At 36.4% G+C, this 20333-nt stretch overlaps 3 protein-coding genes, 1 long non-coding RNA gene and 1 other non-coding gene across 5 annotated transcripts in view; 3 read left to right on the top strand and 2 right to left on the bottom strand.

Annotated features, from left to right (window-relative positions):
• LOC144632931 (uncharacterized) overlaps window positions 1–20333 on the bottom strand; it is a 113853-nt gene that overhangs the window by 66705 nt on the left and 26815 nt on the right. The window lies entirely within an intron of this gene.
• On the top strand, window positions 107–11279 carry LOC144632929 (solute carrier family 23 member 2-like). Its single transcript, XM_078491690.1, has 9 exons — window positions 107–245; window positions 1233–1303; window positions 3512–3668; window positions 3754–3778; window positions 4219–4339; window positions 7109–7265; window positions 7373–7626; window positions 8329–8602; window positions 9021–11279. Exons 1-9 carry the CDS (start codon window positions 131–133, stop codon window positions 9332–9334), a joined length of 1488 nt encoding a protein of 495 aa, XP_078347816.1. The 5' UTR covers window positions 107–130; the 3' UTR covers window positions 9335–11279.
• On the bottom strand, window positions 825–898 carry Trnag-acc (transfer RNA glycine (anticodon ACC)). Its single transcript has one exon. It is a non-coding gene; the product is annotated as a tRNA-Gly (tRNA).
• On the top strand, window positions 12594–13677 carry LOC144632219 (melanocyte-stimulating hormone receptor-like). The gene has a single exon (XM_078490814.1). It carries the CDS (start codon window positions 12739–12741, stop codon window positions 13675–13677), a length of 939 nt encoding a protein of 312 aa, XP_078346940.1. The 5' UTR covers window positions 12594–12738.
• LOC144633166 (adenosine receptor A3-like) lies at window positions 17056–20039 on the top strand. The gene has a single exon (XM_078491967.1). It carries the CDS (start codon window positions 17437–17439, stop codon window positions 18397–18399), a length of 963 nt encoding a protein of 320 aa, XP_078348093.1. The 5' UTR covers window positions 17056–17436; the 3' UTR covers window positions 18400–20039.

The following is a 20333-nucleotide window of genomic DNA, read 5'->3' as shown; positions in this document are numbered from 1 at the left end:
GGAGTCAGGTAGGCTTTGGAAGAAAGACTGTAGGGTAAGAGCACTTTAACACCTACTTAACACAAGAAATACTTTAAGCACTTTTAGCATTTTTTATGATGATATTGCTGGTTTGACTTATGTTACTTAAATGGAGATGACTGTTTGCAGGCTTCCTATCGTCCAAGGGGGAGGCTCTTTAGCCTTTGTTGCTCCGGCGCTTTCCATCTTAGCTTTGCCGAAGTTTCAATGCCCAAATCTTGACGGTCAGTTTGCTTCCTATTCACAGTTTGTTGTACTTTTTTTAGCAAATGGATGTAACGTTTATTAACTTAGTCGATTAGTGTGGAGGTGCATCAGGAACACTTTAAGATAAAACTGGAAATCAACTCCTAAACTTCAGTTTCTAAAAGTCCTAAAAAAAGAACACTATACTAGAGTATTGCTTTGTAGCTTAATTTGATGATACATACATACATACATACATACATACATACATACATACATACATACATACATACATACATACATACATACATACATACATACATCACTTTGTTTACCCTCGGATTTCAGAGTAGCTTATACAGCTAATATCTCCGAGCATTTCACAGTACACAGCACAATGGGCAAAGACCAGACCACAACACCGGGAACTCCATGCCCTTCTCTTTACGATAAGTGTGTGGGTTCTTTTACGTCCCCTACTGACCATAACACTGAAGATACAGGAGACGGGGCCTACGGTTTATCGTCGTTATCCGAGAAGACTAGAATATCAAACCATTGCAGATATCTTTGCAAAGGCAGCATATTCTCCTCAGTTATTTTAAGACCATGAGTGTTGGTCCGGTCTGGGACTCGAACCCGAGACCTCCCGCACGGTAGTCCGGCGCTCTACCAACTGAGCTAACCGGTCGGCGGTCGTACTTTGGGCTTTGGTCGTACTTTGGGCTTCTAGCTTATGAGTCTATCAGGATGAGATCAGAATTCATCCACAGACTTATAATTATTAAAAAGCTTTATATGAAGTTGCTCAGCAACTTTCATTTGAATAATATATAACACCTTTGAATTTCGTCCAAAGATTGAAAGCTATGGAAATGAAAGAACCGTGTACATCGCTACATCAGCGCTACATCGGCTTGCTCGCCAAAAAAGTACGGCTTAAAATAAATGTCCCTTATGTTTAAAATATATTAAAAATGCACTACTGTTGATCCCAATACACAATGATGCTTTTTTCTTTCAAGGAGTTGGGAACTCGACTGAAAGCACGCCCTTAAATTATGATGATGAAATCTGGAAGATTCGTATGAGAGAGGTAAGTTAAAACAACGTGTATCCAAAACGAATCAACTCTGTCTATTCGTCTGTCAGGCCGTCCACAGGATTGGAAACTGAATTAATTTAAAACATCACTGGCCATCCATGCAAGTAACTTTTAAAACGAAATCGTGATCGCCCGGATTGGTTTTCACGCTCCCAAAATGAAACAATTTAAAATACGCACTGAAGACCTATGTTTTCATAGCTTCTTTGTTTCAATCAAAGCGACTTGTAAGTAAATGTATGGTCCTCATTTTTACGATAATATCTGAATGGTTGGGATGGTGTAAAAAAGCACTAATTATAAAAATGGAAAAGAAAAATTATTGGACATTCACCCTCCATTTTTGCAGGAAAAAAATAACATTGGCTGAACTAAATTTGGACGTGAATTCTACAGGCACGTTTTAGAAGCTGCAATTGCAGCAAAAATATAACTGAAACGCCCCGCAAGATTGTCTGAGAGAAAAATGATAAGCAAAAGAATGACAACAATGATGCCTTGCTCAGAAAGCAGTAGAACTACGTAATAAAACGGTTCAGTGAAATGGAAATTGCTAGGACTGTTAGACAGACACGCTAAGACGATCGCTACAGTATATGTTGTGAAACTGCTGCAACCACCTGCAAATTATAAACAATTATTGGATGAGGTTTTTGGTGATATCCGGAATAATCAAGGTCAATGTAAGTGCTATCAGCCCAAGCCGAAGGCTGAGGCTGATAACACTTACCGAGACCTTGATTATTCCGGATATCACAAAAACCGAATCTAATAATCGTTTTATTATACATTGTTTTTCTGATAAAGAAAATAATGAAAAACGATTTCTACCTGCATGTTTCAAAACTTGTGATAATTTCGGCTGAATGGTTTTTCCTCAAAGTATTTCGTAGTTCCTTCCCAATTTTTGTTAGTAGTCATTTTGTGTCTTCTGAGACTTTTTGTCCAGCATTTTTTAAACTTAGATCAAATTATTTCTTGGTTGAAAAAGCGAATCGACGAACTTGAATTTCCTTCACCGCCATCATGCATTGCGCGCGCAACCTACAGATTAGTGAATAATCTGCTAGCAGATTATTCACTAATCTGGGAAAGTACAGATTTTTCACCTCGCTAAGTACAGATTTTTTACTTCGCAAAGTACAGATTTTTCACTTCGCAAAGTACAGATTTTTCACTTCGCAAAGTACACATTTTTCATTTCGCAAAGTACAGATTTTTCACTTCGCAAAGTACACAATCTTCATTTCGCAAAGTGCAGATTTTTCATTTCCCAAAGTACAGATTTTTCACTTCGCAAAGTACAGACTTTTCATTTCGCAAAGTGCAGATTTTTCATTTCGCAAAGTACACATTTTTCACTTCGCAAAGTACAGAATCTTCACTTCGCAAAGTGTAGATTTTTCATTTCGCAAAGTACACATTTTTCACTTCGCAAAGTACAGAATCTTCATTTCGCAAAGTGCAGATATTTCATTTCGCAAAGTACATATTTTTTTTTATTTCGCAAAGTACAGATTTTTCATTTCGCAAAGTGCAGATATTTCATTTCGCAAAGTACATATTTTTTTTTATTTCGCAAAGTACAGATTTTTCATTTCGCAAAGTACATACTTTTCATTTCGCAAAGTGCAGATTTTTCATTTCGCAAAGTACAGATTTTTCACTTCGCAAAGTACCGAATCTTCATTTCGCAAAGTGTAGATTTTTCATTTCGCAAAGTACACATTTTTCACTTCGCAAAGTACAGAATCTTCATTTCGCAAAGTGCAGATATTTCATTTCGCAAAGTACAGATTTTTCATTTCGCAAAGTATAGATTTTTCATTTCGCAGTGCAGATTTTTCATTTCGCAAAGTACCGATTTTTCACTTCGCAAAGTACAGAATCTTCATTTCGCAAAATACAGATTTTTCACTTCGCAAAGTACAGATTTTTCATTTCGCAAAGTGCAGATATTTCATTTCGCAAAGTACAGATTTTTCATTTCGCAAAGTATACATTTTTCATTTCGCAGTGCAGATTTTTCATTTCGCAAAGTACCGATTTTTCACTTCGCAAAGTACAGATTTTTCACTTCGCAAAATACAGATTTTTCAATTCGTTTCGTTTCGTTTCGTTTTGCAAAGTCCAATAAGCCGAAGAAAACTGCATAAAATTTAAAACCCATAGACATCCATTTTTCTTCTTTTTTTCCAGATGCAAGGTGCCGTAATGATGACATCGTTGGTTCAAATTACAGTCTCTCTTACTGGTATGATTGGATTTCTTCTTCGTTTCATCGGACCTCTTACTATTGCTCCGACGATTACCTTGATGGGCATTTCACTGTTTGACGTAGCAGCAGAGAGCGCTGGTAAATAATTATAGTCAATGTCCATTTAAAAACTAAAACTCAGTTCCTTATCACATTATATATTATTATTTTTTTCTTTTTTTAGGCACACACTGGATAATTTCAATGACGCAAGTATTTCTGCTAATATAGTCTTTTTGAATTTGTATACTTAACACATTCTTTCAGTCCGCTATTTTGTCAAAGAATACTCCCGATTGGGGTAAATAATTACCTCTCTATTTTAAAGATGGGAAATTACTTAGTGCCGTTTTTAAAATTGCCATTCGTGGTTTTTTTTTTCTGTCTTCATAGAGTACGTTTCTGATCAATATTTTGAAAGATTTTTGTGTATTGGTTACAAGTCCTTGGTGAAGCAGAGTTTTTACTCATTTACCGCTCTAGAATCATACTCTCACTCTCTTGAGAAAAGGATTAATGATTACAAATCACTAAAATAAGCAACACCTATGATACTGGGATATGGTTGCGTAACTGAGGCCCAAATGACCTGGACCATTAATGAAGGAGCTGCTTATTAACACTTTCTTTAACGTGTTTTTCATTTTAGAGCTGTTGTGTTATTGGTACTGTTTTCACAATTTCTGAACAAATGTGAGATTCCAGTGCCTGCTTACAGTAAAGAACGTGGCTTCTATATCAGTCGCTACCCTTTGTTTACATCATTTTCAGTGAGTGTGTTTGAATGTTTGCTATTACATAAACTTGTCAACGTACTAAGCAAAATAATGTCGATAATGCGACTGCACAAAAGCTTTAGTTAGGGCTCTTGTTAAGTGACCATTGTTCTTTGATTAGAAGCTGCAAGGTGATCAAGATTATAGACTATGTTTGAGCGCTTAACATTTTCGTGCATTGTTTGTTGAGTTATAATTATAAGCTCTTGGGTATTTTAAAGAACTCTCGAGAAGTGCGAAAAGAAAAACTCGGCTGCGCCTTGTGCTTCTCTATGCATTTATCTCGTGTTCTTAAAAATTCACGCTTGCTTGTATAGAAAGTGTGCATTGGGATGCTTTACTCTCAGTTATCGATTAAATTTTTGGCCATGTCTCAGGTATCAGTTAAAATTTCAATCCAACTGTCAGTAATTTTTTCAGGTGTCATATCTCGGGCAACAGTTACAAAACGCGTCATTTCTCAGTTGACAGTTCAAATTTTGACCAATTCTCAGGTATTAGTTAAAACCAATGCAGATTCTCTTATAGAACTCAACAATACACTCGGGTACGTTTTCTTTTTCTTTAGTAATAGTTCTCAATATAGTTGCTCCTGCCTTTGTATATATATATTTTTTCAAGGTCACGACATTGTTGTATGTCATCGCCCTATCTTAAAAAAAAAATCACAAGTACAAGTCGAATATGTAAACAAGCGGTAATAATACATTTTAACGAGTGCGTTCGGGTATTGGTAGGCTTTATAGGTTACCAGAAATTATATCACGAAAACAGGCAGAACACTTGAACTTTTAATTCGTGGTGAGTCTACGCAAGCTAATTACATTCAAAATGAACTTACAATAATTTCCCGCCAAAAGCCTCGATCATAGAATCGATAAAACAGTTTTTGATCCTTTTTCGACCCTTTCTTTAGATCAAATACTGATAGTTTTTAAGCGAGTTAAATCACCTTGTATTGCAGGACAATGTTCACGTTTCTGTTTACCTACATCGTAAGATGCAAACGATTTCCACTTGTTTTCACGACGTTCGGTTCACTTCCCTGGATAGAGCGCCTGTAATGCTTTTAGTGATTACATTCTCGGCATTTCATTTCAGGTTCACGTTTCAGCCAATTCTTCAAACAAAAAATGTTTCCTGCGACACAATGCGACGGCATAAGGGTTTTTATCCTTTGGGGCACTTTCGGCTCTTCCGTTGATCCTTTGCAACCGTGTTGGCAATCCTTTGCGAGCCCCATTAACGAAAATCGAGATTTTTCCGGTTACTTTTGTTGAATGCACCACATTACCTACTTGGTGACTTATAAGTTGCCTCCTCTTGTGTCGCCTCTGGGCCGGACCCCTGTGGGGGCAGTTACGCTTCCAAACCAGTATTTATTTCTGTCTATCGCTTAATGCAATTACTGTAATTTTCAGTGGACCGCCCTTGCTCCTATGTGGCCTCCTGGGATGCTTTGGTGCATTTAAAAAAGTGAAAAACGTTTAATTTTCAGGTTTCGCCTCAGGTACTTTGCCTTATCACGTAGGGGCCAAACCATCCCCCAAATGTTTCAAGAAAACTAATTTTGGTTATTTTCAACATTATTATACTAAACTTGTGGTGTTAGCTTAAAGTGATGTGCACTTCAAATTAAGCTGAGGAATAGTGACAAAGTGATAGTGTCATAGTGACGTCATAAAGGATGACGTCACAAAAACCAGTAAAGAACAATTTGAAAAAGTATTTTTCTGAAAGTGGGTATCAAGACTGAAAACCGTTTATCGCTATGATTTTTTGTTCCCGAGTTAATTGCCAGTTAAAAACAGATCAGTGTTCCGCTCCGGAACTATAGTTTTCCATACTTTTTTGTAAAAATAATGTACTTGGTATCTTGGTTTCTAGCTGAGCTGGTATTTTGGTAAAAAAAGACTTATTAATGTTCCTAAAAATCGTATCGTTTTTTTTTTTGTTTTGCCTCCAGGAGAATATAATGACGAAGGACTTTTCGGTGTCGTGACCTTTTATTACGTCACAAATCTGCATTCATGCTTCCAGGAATAACAGAAAATATATTTTTCCATGATTGTCTTTTCCCTTCTACTTTCTATATTTAATACAACCAATTTGCAATGTCAATTGCACTACTATTAAGACAAAAAGCCAGTCAAAGTTAAGTTTATTTCAGAAGGGGGAGGTCCCATTCATTCAGTATTTGTCGTATGTACATACTATTTTCTGTTTTCAACTTCTATTGACGCCCTCTATCCTGAACAATAGAAAACTGAGAAAATTTCAAACTTTAATTTTAACAAAAGTATGACGTCATCAATTATGACGTCATATAATGACAAGTTCTACAAGCAAGTCTTTCAAAATGATTGACAATTTGGCATGTTGTCTTATGCTAACCTACCAAGTTTCGTAAGCAGACGATCAACATCAACAAAGTTATTTAAAATCTCACCAAAAACTTAATTTTAGAAGAAACGTTTGGGGATTAGCCCCATACGTATCAAGAAATTTCCATATCTCTTTTGCTTTTTTAAAAACACAATAGAAGTCGATTAAACGTGGCTAGTGACGAAGTGCTTCGAAATCAGTTATTTTAAATGTTTTCTTTTGTCTTGAACATAGAAATCTGAATTAGCAATTGCTATTTGCTTCTTGTCATTACTTCCTGCTTGTCTCCCGCATGCCTGAATGTACATTTACTACATTTAATGATTCAGTCAAAATACTGAAAGCTTATATATAAAGTTGAGGTATAATAATCAACAGCTTATTCTGGCGATCTTGGTAATGTGGATGATCTGCGCTATAGTCACTGCAGCGGGGGGTTTTCCAGATGATCCCAGCAATCCCCAGTACAAGGCAAGAACTGACGCCAGAATTGAAGTGTTAAAAGAAGCCAAGTGGTTTAGAGTACCATACCCAGGTAATAAGAAGTGTAGGTTTACGTCGCTTCCGTTGTAACTGTTTTCTTTTATTCAGCAGTTTTGACGCTCTAACTTGTTGTGGCTGTTAACTTATTATCATCTACAGGTCAGTGGGGAACGCCAACTGTTAGTTTTGCAGGAACGTTTGGGATGCTTTGCGGGTTGTTGGCCTCACTTTTAGAATCCATCGGTGATTACTACGCCTGCGCGAGAATGTCAGGAGCTCCTCCACCCCCCAGACATGCAATGAATCGTGGAATTGGTGCTGAGGGTGTCGGATGTCTTTTGGCGGGAGCTTTTGGTTGCGGAATTGATACAACTTCTTACGCTGAAAATATTGGGGCAATCGGTATCACCAAGGTTAAAAACAAATTTTTATTGCTTTCTACGTTTTGCAGATTTTTAAGTATTGCTTGCGAAACACGATCTTTGCAGCTCATGGTTAAAAGCACAGGGAAAAGGCTCAGATACAATACAACGAGTGTACGTCTTTGTTGTTTAACTTCGAGTTTATAGTAGGAAGAAACCAGAAATAGGACTAGCCCGCTGTGTCAAGCCAAAGGTGCTTATCAGAAGCTACCCGGCTAACACTCCTCTTGGCCTATGTTCCTCTGGCCCATTTTGTTTGCTTGCCCAGCTGTCTAGTCGGATATCTTAGTCAAGAACACAACACGGTTTCGAGCCGCTGTCTTTTAGGTAGAAAGTGGCAGGCTTTATTATCTTTATGCCCACCTCGACCAAGTCAGATTACAAGGCATATCATGAGTTAGCCATAACAAACCAAGACAAATGTAAATAACAACAACAAGAACGACAAGAACTATCCAATAAAATCAAAACCAACTATTTTTACATTTAAAACCACAATTCCGAAGTAGTAAGATAATAGTAAAGGCGTGGAAGTCGAAAACCTGTTCAGTTTAGCTAAAACTAATCCGGATGTAAATATTTAAAAAAAACAAATCATATATATGGAAGCCTAAACTCTCACTTGTTGACCATATGAAGAATTTTCCTTGGTAAGCATCTAACGTGTGCTCCCATCCACCTTATTCGTATCAGGTTGGAAGCCTTCGCGTTATCCAGTATGCCGGACTGGTGATGATGACATTTGGTGTTCTTGGAAAATTTGGCGCCTTATTTGTAACCATCCCGGAACCAATAATCGGAGGAGTTTTCATGGTCATGTTCGGTATGATCACCTCTGTTGGAATCTCCAATCTGCAGTATGCTGATATGAATTCCTCCAGAAACTTGTTCATTGTTGGATTTTCCCTTGTGTTTGCACTGGCCGTTCCGCACTATATGGGACAACATCCAAACGCGATTGACACAGGTAGGGTTTACTTCAGATGACGATGACTATACGTTATTCAGAGCAACGGAAGTTTTAGTGTAGCTTTGCTGAATAGTCTTTCTTTACAGAAAACCTGTTTAACCTTTTAATCTGTCTTACCTTTTTTTTTCATGCTTAGGACTTAAGTTTTCTTGTACGCTGAGGGTTTACTTCTGGCTAGGAATCAGAACTTCCCATTTGATGCTTTATTGTAAAATACATTGTTGAAGTACAAAGTGAGCACTTACGAGAGAAATTGTTTAGCTCCAGTTATGGAACTATTTTATTTATTGCAAGAAAAATCCCTCTCCTCCTTGCTTCACTCGGACTTACAGCTCACAATTTTTCATAGATATAATAAGTTCGCGGGATTGTAGTCAAGAAAGCATAACTGGTTTTACCACTTTAATCTTTTTAGGTGTCGCAGAAATTGACCAGGTAGTGCATGTATTGCTGACAACAACCATGGCGGTGGGATGTCTAGTGGCACTAATCCTGGACAACACCATCCCTGGCACTGTTGAGGAGCGGGGAATCAAGGCTTGGATGTACCATCCACCAGAAGAGGATGACGATCAGGAGTATCGAACAGCTTCCATGGATGTCTATGATCTACCATTTGGTCTCAAACGCCTCAGTTACTTCAAATTTGCTAAGTATCTGCCTATTCTACCGTACTACGAGCACCATGCACAAAATTATGATGTTGAATTGAATCACCATTCTGTTTAAGGCTTTCTGTAAGAATCCAGCATGTATAGCAGGTGTGAATAGATAGATATTGGTTAAACTGTAAACCTATTAGGGGAGAAGCGCTTCTGTTTGAAGAAAAACAAAGAAATCGATTCTCGCGCTCAAAAAGCAAGAAAAAGGTCTTAAAAGGGTATCAATCGGGTAAACCGTGAGCCGCGAAATAAACAAAAAATTATCGTTAGGCGTGAAGAAATAAAGAAAATTACCATAAGTCGTAAATAACGTCAAAGTTAAAAAAATGACCTCTTAAGCTTGTTAAGACGTGGATGTGTTTTGACTCGGCGGCTCATTGTATATTAAAAACAAAGACGTTTTAGAGCAAAAAAAATTATTATAGTTTAGACACCTTTCATCGTAATGACATAATAAAACAACAGCTTTGTAGAGTGAGGGGTTCATATTTTGGCAAATGCCTTTTGGGGCCCGAAATATATATATTTTTTGACTTTAAAGAAATGCGTGCGTTTTTCGCAAGCTCTAAAACTTATTGGACCAATTTCGGGCGCGATAAATTATACTGTATCTTGACATAGAACAAGTTTCTAAGCGTGTTTAAAATGTGTTAAAATGACAGGTTTGTAGTGGGGAAGTTTTCAGGGTCTTCGTGAAACGCACACCTTGTACCGAAAGAAAGGCAATTCTTACAATTCTTATAATATGGTCCTAATACTTTAAATGTGTGTTATTAACTAATGGAAATTAATCAAAATAGTTTCAAAAAATAATTATTAACTTATTAATTAATAACTTCTGAATTATTAGTAATGATAATTGTATTATTGTTTCGTCCATTTTAACCGAAGGAGCACTGACTATCAAGAATACCAACAACCCATTCATGCTTAAGCCGAGAATGAATATTTAACATTATATCTCGCAAAGAAGTTTGTTGTTTTGCTTTGATTTTGCTTTGCTCAGCTGTTATTGGTTAAAAAAAAAACAACAACAACAACACTCGCCTCACTTTCTTAATCCGCGCTTAACGCTGGTTACGTGTAGTTAATTTGAGTTCTGATTGGCTAAATGTGTAGTTTGTATCTGTTTTAACATAGTTAATAGAGGAAAATGGTTAGGAAGCCCGTCAAAGTTCTTTGTTATAGGTTATTGATCGCTATTTTGAGGGTTGACCCTGCACAAAACCTGACAAAATACAATAGGTGGTTACGTGTGTTCAAGCAACAAACCAATAAAAACATTTGGATATATTACGTAACTCATGCATAGTGTATGAGAGCAAAACAAAAGATGTGCACGGTCATGGACCTTCCAACCGAAGTCTTGGCCTCATTTGTTTCTCCTTTGATGTTGTCCGGGCTTCCTAACCATTTCCCTCTATTAACTATGGTTCCGTGTAAACAGCTGAACTGCAGTTAGGGGACCACACCGCATGAAGGCGTTTAGTTTTGGGATATTTTTGGCTATTTATTCAAGTAAATTAATAAATGCTACCTAAAGGAAATTGATTGCGCAATTTCAAGCCTTTTAATTTCTAGCTATCCTGTTGAAAAAAAAAAAGACATTTTAAAACGCACAAGCTGAAATTGTGTTTACTTTTGGCGGCACTTCTAATTTTCCTATTATATCTTTTGGCGAATTACGCACAGTTTGGTGGAAATAATATATAAGCGTACATTAATATTTTTGGGTTTCATTTGGGCTATAATTGAAGATTAACCTTGGTGCTATGAAAACATACCCAACAATGTTAGTGTAAGAACATGAGCTCCATAAGCTTGAATTAAGCTCAAAGAGAAATAAGCTTATATGGTAAAACAGGTTAGGTAAAATGGCAGCAAATGGTGATGTCGACCTGCTATACCTACAATATATAACTGAAGGACAAAAAAATGTAGAAAATTAATTAAGATAAATAAAAGGTATTTACAAATATAAAACATGTAAACATTAAAATATCAAAAATACAGTAGGTCGTCCGTATTGCTGTTTGTAACTGCCGAGTTGGAGACAAATGAAATACGATAAATAACTTAGAAAACTTTCTAAGGTTAACCTTCGAATTTCTTACTATCTTGCAACACAAAATGTTAGTTCATTTGTCCCCGTTTGCTGAAGATTGATTAAAAAGTTGAGGAAACATCGTACCGTGAGCAAACAACAAACTAGCGTGAGTACGGCCACTCGCGTGACGTTTATTTTTCTCAACTATCCTTGATGATATCTTCAGCAAATTTGGGGCACGAAAAAACCGCCCACATGGAAAATCAAATTATAAGGTATCTGGCTGGAGCAGTGGAGGTAGAGGGAAACTTGAAAGTTAAGCTAAGAGATTGCTTTGCCGCTGAAGGGCGACTACGAGCGATCTTAATATCTCAGTGCGCCCGCCCACTTGCAACTGATTGGAGTCTCCTCAATGAACTGCCATTCCTTCTCCACCCAATTAGCTGAGACGCGTATTACAATCAATCAAAATAACCGGTATGCAATGCATACTAAGGCGAGGACGTTCTAGTTAAGCAAATCAGTATGTTAAAAATTCCAGACAAAGATCTGAGAATAGACCTTTTAGGCTTTGTTTGTTTGTTGTACCTTTTCAGACTATGTGGCATCACTCTTGAGAATCATATCTTTCAAATTCAAACAAATGCTCTTAGTATTCAGATAGTTTTACTTTTTTTTTTTTTTTAAACGTTCTCTGGACAGCATCAAGTGGTTTGAAATGGGCAATTTACAATGACAAAGCCAAAAATGTCTATTGAGTAAAATTGTGAGTCCAAAAGATATCCAAGTAATTGAACGCCAAAATTGATTTTTTGATTAAGGTGTGATCATGAATTACAGCGAGGAGCCCAAATGTGTGATTAATTCACATTCTTTCACGAAGTCGTTTTCCAATGAGAAGCTGTGGAGAGCTTCTGATTGGATAAAATCTGCAAGAAAGAATGTGAATACAATAAAAGTGGTCATCCTTTTGGGCTCCTCGCTGTAAGTCGAAAGTTGAGACACTGAGTCATTTGCTATAAAGGGGGCGGGAATGGGTTTGTCTGGCAAATAAATTTTTAAACTACAGCACATTGTTTTCCAGTGATGTTTTTAGTTGTGCATTTTAAGGGAAGGGTAGTTTCATTGTTTTTCCCAGGCAAAAAATCTTCACTCTCCAAAATAAGCTAGTGGTGAGAAACCAGCCTCGATTCCTTCATTCAGTTGTAAAATACATGTCACCGATATATTTAGCTGCCAAAAATCAAGCGTTGTCACAACAAATCAATAAGATTTTAATTCTTGTTTAATTGTCCTTTGCAAACCGAGCTGCACCCACGCTCAAAACATACTCTTAATAATTAATGCGCGAAGAAGAATCACTTAAATTGACGCTGCGCATAAAACCAGCGTTTACATGTGTATAACACGCGTTAACCACACAAATGGAAGAAATGTCTTGTCATCTCAGATTCAACGATTCCCGCGAAACGACTACAAGCATAGCTTTGTTTACATTCCTTGGTATTTCAAGTTTCGTATTGGCAATATTTACAGTCTTTGCAAACACCCTTATTCTGCACGCTCTTCGGAAATGTCAAACCTTGCACGCCCCAACCAAAGCTCTATTCTTTAGCTTGGCCTTCTCGGATCTTGGAGTTGGAATCGTTGTTTACCCGTTATTTGTAACGTATTGTTTTGCTTCGGTATTCAACAACATTGAAGCATTCTGTGCCATTCGTGGTCCTTACACCATTGCCCCTTATTGCTTTGGATCGGTGTCTTTCTTGACAATGACAGCAATCTCTTTGGACAGACTTTGTGCCTTTAACTTGAGATTTCGCTATGGGCACTTCGTTACCTTCAAACGGGTTGTGTTACTGCTAGCAGCGTGCTGGACATTTGGATTGATTTGTCCGTTTTCTTGGCTGCTAAGTGCAAAAGTGGCAAACATGATAGCTGCTATTGTAATTGTCTTTTGCGCTGTGATTTCATCGATATCGTACATCCAAGCAGGTATTGGAATACGTCGTCATCGACGTCAAATCCAGGAACAACAGACAATACAAGCACCACAGCAACATGGCGGAAATCAGTTCCGTATTTGTCAATACAAAACGTCACTGAACACCATGATTTTAATTTTCTGTCTTCTGATTGCCTGCTATCTTCCATACTTAACTGTTGTTGTAGCTGCCATGGTGACAGGAAAAAATTCTAGCATGTTGTTGGTGTGGAACATCACTTCTGCGTTTATTTATCTCAACTCACTGTTGAACCCGTTTATTTACTGTTGGAGAATAAGAGAACTCAAGAAAGAAGTACTCACTGTCCTGCCGTGGTTTGCAGGTTCGTTATGGGCCAGCAAGTGCGTGTATTTGTAAACACAACACGAACGGACAGACTGTAATCCTTTTAATATACAATCTGAGTACACTGCACGTAATTCACGACTTAACAAACTTCAAACAATAATGTTTATAAATAAGAAGTTAATAAGTACATAATCACACGGAATTAGATCAATAATATAAATATCACAAATAAGACGTACAGAAATAAAGCCAAAAATGGTTCATTAAATCGTTCATCAGCTGTGGTCGTTCATGAATACAGTAAGCGATAAGCTTGTTCAAAGAAAGGCGATGGTTTTCACAATCAAGCAACAAGTAAGTCAATCGCACACAGTTGCTTGACCAACTTTTTCAATCGTCATTTTTACAACACAACTGCTGATATTAAAATTCATAGCACGCTTTTAAAACCATTTACGGTTGAAAAAATGACAGATATAAATAAACTGAAAACAATTTGAAATTTTTATTTTGTACTTTTTGATTGAAAGGTTAAATTAATGTAGGCAGATTCAACACTCTTAATGAGCCAATTGAAAAGAATTTTGTCTCAGAACTGAAATGAATAAATGTTAAGCGAATGATTATGTTTTGTGGTTATTTTCTTTTGAAACCTCAGGCAATTTTATTTTTTCTACATCTCTTTTTGTATTCTCATACCTTTCTAGGAGTACTGATTGTTTTAGCGAATCTATTTTATTTATTAATGTATAGCGAAAATTTTATTCCCCACCACACCGACTTTTTTTGACACTCTTTCCACTTGATATCTTAACTAAACAAATGAATTAAAGTAGGAGAAAAAATAAAATTATCTGTATGTTTGATTTCGAAAAAATCGCAAAATTATTTCAAACCATACTTTTTGCATGATATAAAGGTAAATTGACTGAGACACAGACACTGCTTTGATGAAATGACTTCAAAATAAAACCAAAATGTGTATTTAACTTAGCTCTCGGCGCCTTTGAAGTTTTCCTGATTTTCTTTCAGAGAATGGAAAACAAAATTTAATTCAGCGTGAAGCAGGTGTAAAGCTTGTTCTAAGGTCAACTTTACGCAGCTTTAGTTTTTTTATATACTTTTTTAAAGATGGCCTATGTGTCACCTTTACTCTAATAAATAAAGCCGGATAAAAAGACTCCTTTATAAATGATATAAAGTTGTGTAATGCTTGTGTAAATTCCAGATTTACGCTACCTTTACATCGAAGAACAGGCAGGCAGTCGATCCTTTCATGCAAATTGCCTTCCTAGCCTCGATAGCGCGTGCAAAGTAAAAAAAAAAAAAGAATTTGAACCTGGAGCAAGGCTCGGAGGGCAATTTGCATGAACATAAACAAATAAATAATAAATAAACTAAAAAAGGCCTATTGGAATTTTCTACGCATTTTTAGATGGGGTGACACATTGAGGGTGGTCGCTCAGTAATTCTATTTTTTAATTGAGAAAGACTTCAGCTACTGCTTAATATTTTTTATTTTACTTTCTTTAAAAAAATCAGAGAACAAAGATAATAAAGATTTATCAGGGTTCCGATCGTAGACAGAATCGACCTTTATCAGAACTACGTTAGTAGTTTTCCACTTCCCTTCTCTTTTTGTACTATTTAAATTTTCTGCCAAACATGGGGATTTTGACAGTCAGCTTTCAATTGAAAAGGAGGAAATAGAAATAGTGACTTTGGTTTTCAGTCGTTTTGGACTGAATTTTACAAGAACAGATGAAGCTGTTTTATTCAATACAGCTAATGCAAACACACAGTCATTCTAAACTAACATAAGCGGTGCTTCTGACGCACAGGTGCCTGTCAGTTTTGTCATACGTCATCTGATCATGAGATGCACGCTTCACTAGGAAAATCTCACGTCCAGGGGCAGAAATATAAATATATTTTTTTGCAAACGTTAAATCATTTTATCTTGGCTATTTTGCTTTTAAAACAGTGCCCCTGACGCAAAGCTTCATATTTCGTTACGTCACGCCGATCATGTGATGCACGTTTTCCTCTAAAAATAGCGAGAGCGGTCGCGGACGTGATGAAAATTTTAGCACGAATTCTTGGCTTTCTGACAGCATAATTATCATTACTTATCTTAATTTTATTAAAATTAGGAGTATCGGAAAGGGTATACTTAAGTGACATTTCCAATGCTAGTAGATTTCGTAATAGAACCATATTAATGAATACTGATTAAATCTACTACATTTTTTCTAAACACACACTCATTCTATCTTGGCTATTTTGCATTCATCAGTGAAGCAGTGCCACTGACGCAAAGCTGTGTATTTTGCTACGTCACGCCGATCATGTGATGTACATTTGATCTCGAAATAGCGAGAGCGGTCGCGGACGTGAGTGTTTGATACGATCTCCGTCCATGATAATATCGTAAAGTATACTTAGTATATCGTAAAGGGTACTTAGGTAACATTTTCAATGCTAGTAGTTTTTGTATACTGATAAATCTAGTAAAATATTGTTGAATATTCCATTTCTTTAAACCAGGATGATAATGGATGCGTTGAATAATCAATATATCGACATGAAGGAAATAAGCAGCGAGAATGGATACTAGTTGTTAAACGGTTAGACGTGTGGTTAATCCATTCATTAAGTCTTAAAGGTGTCAATAGCATCCGGTTGAAATTTCGTATTTGCGATAAAGATCTTAATACAAAATGGTTTAAAAAGTTTTTGAGCGCCATAGAAAATTATATTAGATCAACATCGAGATAATGTGAAATCGACAAAACGAGAACAAATTGAAATCCGGCCCAGTACGAAATTAGGGTGAAACAAAAATCACATTTTCCTTTGAACTGTATTTCAATATTTTATTCCAAGGTTCCGATTATGCTTTCTGCTAAATATCTGTTTTGCGTTTTACAATCACCTTATATACTACAAACATCAAAAGCTTTGAACGTGCTGTAAATAAATTACTTTATTGGTTCAGTAAATATAATAATATATCACTTGAGCATTTGCGCTCATGAATGTATTACAGTGAAAAACAACACATGAACAATGTTTTATTTGCGTGCCGTCAAATATTAATCTTTCGATGGGGTTATTATTCGTGCGATATCAGCCATTCTTTTGTTTTAATGGTCATTTTAAAGTCCTGTAAAATTTATAAAATCAGGCTTGTCGTTACGAATTGATCAAATGAACACAAGAATAGAGGGCCAGAAAATTAAATAACGCAAATCCGTAAATTTATTTTATAACTCCTTTGAGGAGACAAGATAATGATTTAAATTATTTGCTTTGACTCATTTGAATAAATTAAAAACTTAAAGCAATATTGAATCTTTTTTTTTAGTCACAGTCGTTTTTAAACATTTTTACACTGAAAAAAAAAATATTTCGATCCAAGGCGACGCATTTTCCAATTATTGTTAAAAGAGGTATTAAAATAAAATTTAACGTCTCGGGGAGATGTCCCGGGCTTTTGGTACGTGATTAAATAATTCGTGGGATGGTAGTTTGCAATTTAGCCTACACATTTTTCTCACGTACTGCTAAATACGTTTCTAGACGTTATGGAAACGGGAAGATATAATAGCTTTTTCCTTCAGCATTATGTTAATAAGGCATCTCAAGGCGGTACTGAATACAAATAATACAATACACATCGGAAGAACACATGACGTTTTCATATGATAAAATCTTTGGCCATTGTGCAGCTGCTAGGTTTTACAGCATATAACTTCATATAGCAAGTCGACGGGTCAGTTATAAGTGATCAAACCTCGCTCAGTGATAAGCTAGTGTACATCTAGAATGGCGTCGGCTTCGATGAACATCACAAGCGAAACAAATTATAGTGTTCAAGGAAAATCTTGCTATTATTTGGACCGTTTTCAGATCTTTCACGCAGGGCTTCCGACAACTGAGTACATTGTAAACTGTACGCTTAATGCAATTTTGGCTATTGCGGCCATTCTTGGAAATGGATTAATTCTTCACGCCATACGGAAATCTGGTGCCCTTCGCCCTCCTTCAAGAGCTCTTCTCTACAGCCTTGCTGCCTCCGATCTTGGCGTTGGACTTATTGTTCAGCCATTTTATGTCCTGCACAAGACAGCCGAGCTTATGAACAATTATCTGCTGTACTGTATAGGAGGGATTGGATTTCATTTGTCTGCGAACGTTTTCTCCGCCGTTTCATTTCTGACGGTAACGGCTATCGCCATTGATCGAGTGCTTGCACTCCATCTTGGAACAAAATACCAAACTACCGTATCACTTAGGAGGGTAATAAAAGTGATATTGACTATCTGGGCGCTTACCGGTCTGTGGGTTTTCAATTGGATGTGGAATTTAGAGATTTATCAAGTGTTTAATATCATCGTGGTCAGCATATGCTTGTTCGTTTCTTCAGCTGCCTATATAACACTTTGGTTCAAGCTCCGCCAGCTCAGACAACAGACCATGGCAAGATGGAAGACCGAGGGAATTACTCCACAAGAGGCAAATGCCACGGGTTCACATAAATTTGGAGCGTACAAAAGATCTGTCACCAATATGTTTTACGTTTATTTACTTATGCTTGTTTGCTATGTACCGTATTTGTCTATGTTTTTTGTTATACAAACTACAAAAGTAACTTCGACGAAAATCGTAGCTCTGAGTTACACAATGACTTTACTATTCGCAAATTCTGCTTTTAACCCGTTTTTGTACTGTTGGCGCATTAAGGAAATTAGAAAAGAAGTGATTTCAGTGCTTACTTGTAAGAAATAGTAAAATTGGAAACAATCGATATTTCTTTTGTTCAATATCAATGAAGGGAACCGTCCATCAGAAGTAAGGATATATTTTTCTTGATATTTGCTTAGCTGCCATTGTCAATCATAGTTGACAAAGTAGGTTTATAACAATGGTTACATCTATAAAAGGAAAAATTCAGCTTGCACAATGATAATACATTTTGTATTTCTAGATTAGGGCGGTAATGTCCTCCCAAGCTAAATGCAAATATAGAAAGCGTTTATATGATGGATACCAACACCGCCATTCTAAGTATATTTATCGCAAACACAGTTGGAGCACTTTACTGAGTTGCCAAATCTTGAATTTTCAATATTTGTCCTGCCAAATATTGAAAATTCAAATTTGGTCTGCCAAATATTGAAAATTCAAGATTTGGCCTGCTAAATATTGAAAATTCAAGATTTGGCCTGCCAAATATTGAAAATTCAACATTTGGCCTGCCAAATCTTGAAAATTCAACATTTGGCCTGCCAAATATTGAAAATTCAACATTTGGCCTGCAAAATATTGAAAATTCAAGATTTGGCTGGTGAAGTTTCCTTCTGACACGTTGTTCTGCACGTGGTAATCCTTGTCCGAGAATACACTGTGTTATTTTGGATTTTTCGACATGGCTAAAGAAAACTTCCAATCTAAAAATAAACGCAGTAAAAGCCTCGCAAAGCACCGACAACGATTGAGACAGTCGCGACTAATGCTATGTTGCGAAATTAAAAATTTTTGAGACGTACGACTGCCGAGTGACGCAATGGCATGCGATCGCCAAATCTTAAATTTTCAAGATTTGGCAAGACAAATCTTGAAAATTCAAGATTTGGCAACTCACCACTGTTTAACTCACTGACTTAACTCACCACTGATAACTCGCCCTATTACTCCGAACACCAATTTATGGCAGATGGTCTGAAAAAAATAGAATGAATGGTGAGATACATGTACCATATGAATAACGATATTGATTAAATAAAAATAACAATTTTCAAACCGACTTCTGTACGACTGATTGTACTATGAAGATCAAGAGGCAATTAACACATCTAAAGTGTTCATCAAAAGAGACCACTATTATAAAAAAGCTATAGACAAAATTATCCAAGGAAAATGCATGTAAACGATGTAAAAAAAATGATTAAGCGGCTTCTAGGGTAAACGGCTTCATCTAAAAAGTGAGCTGCATAAAATAATATAATAAGTATGCATGTAAATTTTTTTGTTAAAAGTATTTAGCGATGAGCTGAAAATGACATTAGGAATTACGGTCACAAGCTATGGCAGCCAGAGTAAGCGTTTGCTATTCATTGACATTCGATAAAAAAAAACTGTTCGTCAAACAAAAAACACATCTTCTGGTTATACGGTTCATTTAATAATTGATGATACTGAGGGCATCTTTTCAAAAGCTCAACAGAGCTTGCTGGATATCCTGCCTTATGAAGTATTATTTGATTATCATGTAAATGTTTGTAAGGAATGATAGAAGACAATTAAAACAAGCAGTTAACATTTAGAAGAGGTTGTATCTGTAAAATTTGTATGTATTATAATCGTATGGAAAATTGTTTTGTCAATTTCAAATGTGGCCACTTTAATGGGATGAAATAAAGGAAGTACGTAGCATGTAAATATTAAAATTTGTTGTTTTGTTCAAATGCTGTAAACTTCTTTAGCATGCAAAAATGCGAAACGGCGTCCAGATGTAAATGAGACGTTTTAGCAAGCAGAAACTTCACAAGGGTGTTAAGCATACCGTGTTGTCCCATGTCACCCATAAAAATAGATTCAAGTAGTTATATATTTTGTTACGGGACAGTGCACTACTTCGTTATACCCCCCGAAGATATTAAGAATCAGGTCACATTTTGATGTCCTAACGAGAAAACAAAAAAGACGCGGGACATTCCCAG

Source organism: Oculina patagonica, chromosome 12 (genome assembly GCF_052425735.1).
Source record: "Oculina patagonica isolate OP01 chromosome 12, crgOcupat, whole genome shotgun sequence".
NCBI classification, from domain to species: domain Eukaryota; kingdom Metazoa; phylum Cnidaria; class Anthozoa; order Scleractinia; family Oculinidae; genus Oculina; species Oculina patagonica.
Note: the sequence above shows the minus strand (reverse complement) of the source record. Positions and strands in the feature narration are given on the sequence as shown.

Excerpts from the sequence above, each read along its gene's own strand:
- LOC144632929 (XM_078491690.1), top strand. The coding sequence starts at position 131 with ATGGAGATGACTGTTTGCAGGCTTCCTATCGTCCAAGGGGGAGGCTCT. Across the intron at positions 3,669-3,753 it reads CGTAGCAGCAGAGAGCGCTG|GCACACACTGGATAATTTCA; the intron begins GTAAATAATTAT and ends TTCTTTTTTTAG. Across the intron at positions 3,779-4,218 it reads CACTGGATAATTTCAATGAC|AGCTGTTGTGTTATTGGTAC; the intron begins GCAAGTATTTCT and ends TTTTCATTTTAG.
- LOC144632219 (XM_078490814.1), top strand. The coding sequence starts at position 12,739 with ATGGAAGAAATGTCTTGTCATCTCAGATTCAACGATTCCCGCGAAACG.
- LOC144633166 (XM_078491967.1), top strand. The coding sequence starts at position 17,437 with ATGGCGTCGGCTTCGATGAACATCACAAGCGAAACAAATTATAGTGTT.